The sequence below is a fragment of the Pieris brassicae genome, chromosome 2 (assembly GCF_905147105.1).
Source record: "Pieris brassicae chromosome 2, ilPieBrab1.1, whole genome shotgun sequence".
Taxonomy (NCBI): domain Eukaryota; kingdom Metazoa; phylum Arthropoda; class Insecta; order Lepidoptera; family Pieridae; genus Pieris; species Pieris brassicae.
In genome coordinates, this window is record NC_059666.1 from 10,632,122 (window position 1) to 10,636,871 (window position 4,750).

At 34.1% G+C, this 4,750-nt stretch overlaps 1 protein-coding gene across 1 annotated transcript; it reads right to left on the reverse strand.

Moving 5' to 3' along the window:
* Positions 1-2: 2 nt before the first annotated feature.
* Positions 3-4,329, reverse strand: LOC123719964 (late secretory pathway protein AVL9 homolog). The gene is made up of 7 exons (XM_045676325.1): positions 4,147-4,329; positions 3,854-4,051; positions 3,564-3,780; positions 3,190-3,379; positions 1,905-2,608; positions 1,603-1,786; positions 3-1,404 (listed from the first exon to the last, which is right to left on the reverse strand). The coding sequence occupies exons 1-7, from the start codon at positions 4,213-4,215 to the stop codon at positions 1,017-1,019; spliced, it is 1,950 nt and encodes a 649-aa protein (XP_045532281.1). The 5' UTR covers positions 4,216-4,329; the 3' UTR covers positions 3-1,016.
* Positions 4,330-4,750: the final 421 nt, after the last annotated feature.

Genomic DNA, 4,750 nt, shown 5'->3' on the forward strand with positions numbered 1-4,750 from the left:
CTTAACATTTTTATTGTACATACAGATCTACAACTTGAAATTAATGAGCGTAGTTAAAAATACAATTTTCAACAAATCTAATGGCAAGACAGTATTTCCGAAAATATATAAAATTGCAATGATTTCATGAAAGACATATTCACGTCATACGAGCGACATTAACAATATATAAGAAATCTGTCGCAATCAGCTTTATTGGTTCAAAATCACATCCGCCTTATCGCTGTACAAATAAATACTAAGTACAAACCTAAATAACGCAATTATATACATAAAGGAACCGATAAACGTAAAATTAATAGCAACACTACGTGTATATCGAAATTAATTAATTAAGAGATCATGTTTCACGTGGATGTATGAAATATACGCCTTACAAGTATACAAATTCAACAATACCTACAATTGGATTCCTTCAAAGCCCGACATAAATTCGTATATAATCCTCCCTGTAGCGTAATTGAAACATTTTAGCTCATGCCCGGGATTGCGCAGGATATACCTAATAGTCTTTTCAGAGTCCTATTATATGTTAAAATGTTTAATTGAGAAGATATAAACTAACTAGCGCAATTTCTCCGCGATTTTTAACAAGGCAAAAGCGTGTTTAATTTTAACCACAATCACAATACGCCGGGGACAATTAGGTTATCATTTAAATAAATGGAACAACTTGTGGATTCAAGTTTGGCCTGTCCAGCAAAGCATATATCCACCACAATACTTTGAAATGTAAAATGAAGTCCTCTTGAAGCCTTTAACGTCTATATAAAAATAATTAAGTAGCATCTAAACTTAATTTGTCGGAGCACATAAATTCAGATCTCACTTCTACGTCACACATTTGATCGACCTATTTACAAGTGGCACACGAATCCTAATCTATCGATTAACTAAAAATATAAAAATACCGTTTTTAGTCGAAACAAATAACAACTGTACATAAAATAAACTAGATGTATAAAAATAAATAATGGATTCTAGAGAAGAGTGAGTCGGCACACAGTTATATCACTTCAAACGACTTGTATCTTGCCGAGGTTGCCCGCAGTGTCTTCTATGACTTTGTCGGGCGGATCCGACGGAGCGCTCTCGCGCTTGTTGTCCTGGCCCTCCAGCGCTTCTTCGGCATCGGAAGGCATTTTCTCATCGCGAGAGGTCTCAGGTTTCTCGTCGAAAAAATTGTCAGGTTTTTCTTCCGAGTCGGAGCGCTTTTCGTCCGAGCTCTCGCAGAGATGGAGTGGCGTCGGCGTCGGAGTGGTGAGGGAGCTCCACCACCCGGATAGGGCTCCGCGAGCCTGGGACAGGGCTCCGCCCACGGCTCGAGACGTCGTGGCTACCGCTCGACCGGTGGTGGCCACGGCTGCGCTGACTTTCCTGCCACCCTCCGTTGTGGACATGGTGCTGAATCACAATGACATTATTATTAAACGCTAAAATTAGTTATTTCTCGCATCTTTCCTTACATAGTAAGCTATGAATATAATATAAAGTGAAATTGCTTATATTCTTGAATTAGTAGTAATGTTTGTCTAAGACAAAAAGACAAAGTTGAACTTTTTCAACGGCTTAGTAATTTACCAATATTTCCTGAACACTCACTGTGCAAATTTCAGCTTCATGTCGGCCACGGAAAGTTGACCGGCGAAGGGATGCATCGGAATCAAGTTCATGAAAGCTTCCACATCACCATTATTAGTAATTTTCAGCCATTTCTCATAAGCATTAGTCGCCTTGAATGCGGCCATAAACTGTGAGTTATATGATTCAATTTCTCTGCTTCCATCTGCGAGAATTACATATGCAATTTGTATTATATATTTCTATTTTTATTTGTATTTAAATTAAGTAATTTCATACTTTTACTATAAATAAAATCATATGAAAAACAAAAGTTTTTGTACCCGGTAGCAATGATGTCCTCAAAAGGTAAATCAAGTAGGTGGCGAACTGATCTCTTATCCATGCATCCCCTTGAGTAGAACCATGACGTACCACATGATCGGCAAACCTAAGATCTTCGGTGCCGAGGGTGAGCTGCCTTCTCAGTGCAACGTCTGCTGTCTCAATTCGCATTTCATTCAACTCTACAAGAACATCAAACAGCTGTCTCTTCTGTTTGAAAAGCACATTTGAAGCGCCAACCACGAACCCTTGAACGGCAGAATCGGACAGAAGGTCCAAGTACTGCAGGGATAAATATGGCAAACAGAGATAGCCATCTTCAAACAATGGCAGTGGAAAGCCACAATCGGCCTGATCTATTTGTCCTATCAAATTATACAATCCGTCTACACTCATGTCTCTTGCCATTGTGGGACTTTGTTGAGCTTCCATCACACATTTTTGTGGTTTATACTTTTCACCAATGCTGTGACATTTTTCTCTACCATGTAACTCTTGTCGATCTACATCTGCGAGTAACGTTTCATCAAAACTTTGTCGGCTGACTCTATCTTTCTCATCAAAAAGGTTTCCAGTTTCCTTCGGCGACAGTACTTCCACTAAACTGTTACCATTAAAAATTGGGTCACTTGCATTTAGGGTATTAAATTCTTCAGTATTTACTTCTATGGCTGTTGTAACTGGTGAAAGGGGCCGTGACAGTCTGTAATTTACGAAAAATATCTTATATTTGTGCTTTACTGCCTATTGACAAGACTTTTTCTAGATTATAATGGCATTATAAGATATTTGTCACAAATATAGTTTTCACTTCAAAATTAGATATACATTATAAAAACTATTAAAATATAGAAAAAAATTATATAACAATACTATACAAGATGTTGTACTTACCATTACCATTTACTTATAGATTAGAATTTTTCTGTTGTTTGTTATTATATACCAAAACCAACAAATAATTATTATAGTAACAGCTAATTTATGGTATATTATATTTATATGTAAATATGTTGTTTTTATAACAACAATCTTTATAATCTCTGAATAATTCAAGAAATGTAATGTACAGTCAAAATCTGTTATAATGGCATTGAAGGAACTTATTTGGTCGTAAAAACTGATAGTTTTAACAGAAGATGATGTTGTAATTAAGTATTATACATAGAATTCAGCCAGGATATTTGATTTTGGTCAACATAACCAATATGTTGTTCTAAACATCATCATAAACAGATATGACTGTGTAAATTAGGGGAGAAATATTATACAAATAATACTTACACTACATTAGCCGACTGTGATAGCCCATATTCTACACAACGAGGCAGTAACGAAATTACAGTTAGTAACGCTGTTGATAGCTGTCCAGCGGGAGATCCATATATGACAACTTTACGACTCAATAATAATAATTTGAATAGCAAAAGTGCTTTGTGCCTCCAATTTTCAATTAATTTTTGCACAGATAGACCTGTAATCAAAATGTTATAACCAAAATAAATAATAATTCAATATTTACCAAAAATGACTTTCACAAAAGTCTCCTATTAAAAAACAAATATTAGATAAAATTTAAATTTAAGAATAAATAAAAAATAAGAGGAATAATAATTATAATTTTGTTATTACATAGTGTAACATTATTATTTACATACCTTCCAAACATTGATCAATCTGTACAGGGCAACTATTGAGATGATTATAGGCATCTTCTAAAAGCTTTGTCTGGGAAAAATCACCTTGCAGAAACCAAGCCCTTACAACAAGTTCCAATTTAACTGCCAATCTACCAAATAAAGGTGCTCGACAAATAACACATACACTCTTCTGAACAGAACTTCTTGTCATGTCTTCAGTTTTTTGTACAACTTGCTAAAATATGTTAAATGTCTCCATGTAATAAAAGTGTTAAAAATGTTGAAATTACTGATATATTGCAACATACCTCAACTGGAATTTGTCGGAAACATGAAACACCATAAACAGTTCTTGTAGAGTCACTTAAATCTGGCAAGTTGAAAAATATTGTGTCAGAGAGATAATTGTGTGAGCCATCAGGTAAAGCCAATGCTGGTAAATATCGCCAAGCAGGTGGAAGTTCTGAGGGTCTCCCGGGAACTAATTCAGGGTAACAGTGTTCTACCTAAAACAAGATCGAAATGTTATTTTTTTTTTAATTCAATCTAGCTTTCTCCTAAAAATTAATTTAGGATATCGATTTTAGCATGAAACGCCTACCTGGCATCCTTTTTTGTGGTGAAAACCCACTACTATAATGTTTAACACTGGTTCTTTTATGAATGCCATATTTGTTGTTTCAAATTTTATCAAAAAGTAAACATATTCATTAATTCAAATAATTTGCGCAAATTCAAAAGACAAAACAAAACTAAAAATTTCATTATCCCATTTTTTAGCTTTTGCCATAAATGACACTAAATAAATGACAATGACATATAACCTGCCATGATCCAGCTACAGATCATATAGATTACATGAAATCTGTAATATTTTGCTTATTTCTAACATTAATTAAAAGTAAATTTATCTCTGAAACATAGATTGGAAAGAAAGAATATTGTTTGAAATTAAGATACCAATTGTGTAGATTAAAATGGTTTGTAAATAAACGGAACGTAGGAAAAATTACTACAAAATATATACAAGTTTATAGTTTTTGGTCATTTCTCTTTCTCGACAAGTTCTTGTCATAATGATATCTCTTTTGCTCTTTAGAATTTTTATATTATCTCACTCACTCATTAGCATTACCACTTTAAACATTGCTCTATAATCTTTATCTCTAGAGATTTCAGGTTTTACGAATTTACGATCTAAATTC

Excerpts from the sequence above, each read along its gene's own strand:
- LOC123719964 (XM_045676325.1), bottom strand. The coding sequence starts at position 4,215 with ATGGCATTCATAAAAGAACCAGTGTTAAACATTATAGTAGTGGGTTTT. Across the intron at positions 4,052-4,146 it reads ACCACAAAAAAGGATGCCAG|GTAGAACACTGTTACCCTGA; the intron begins GTAGGCGTTTCA and ends ATCTTGTTTTAG. Across the intron at positions 3,380-3,563 it reads GATTGATCAATGTTTGGAAG|GTCTATCTGTGCAAAAATTA; the intron begins GTATGTAAATAA and ends TTTTGATTACAG.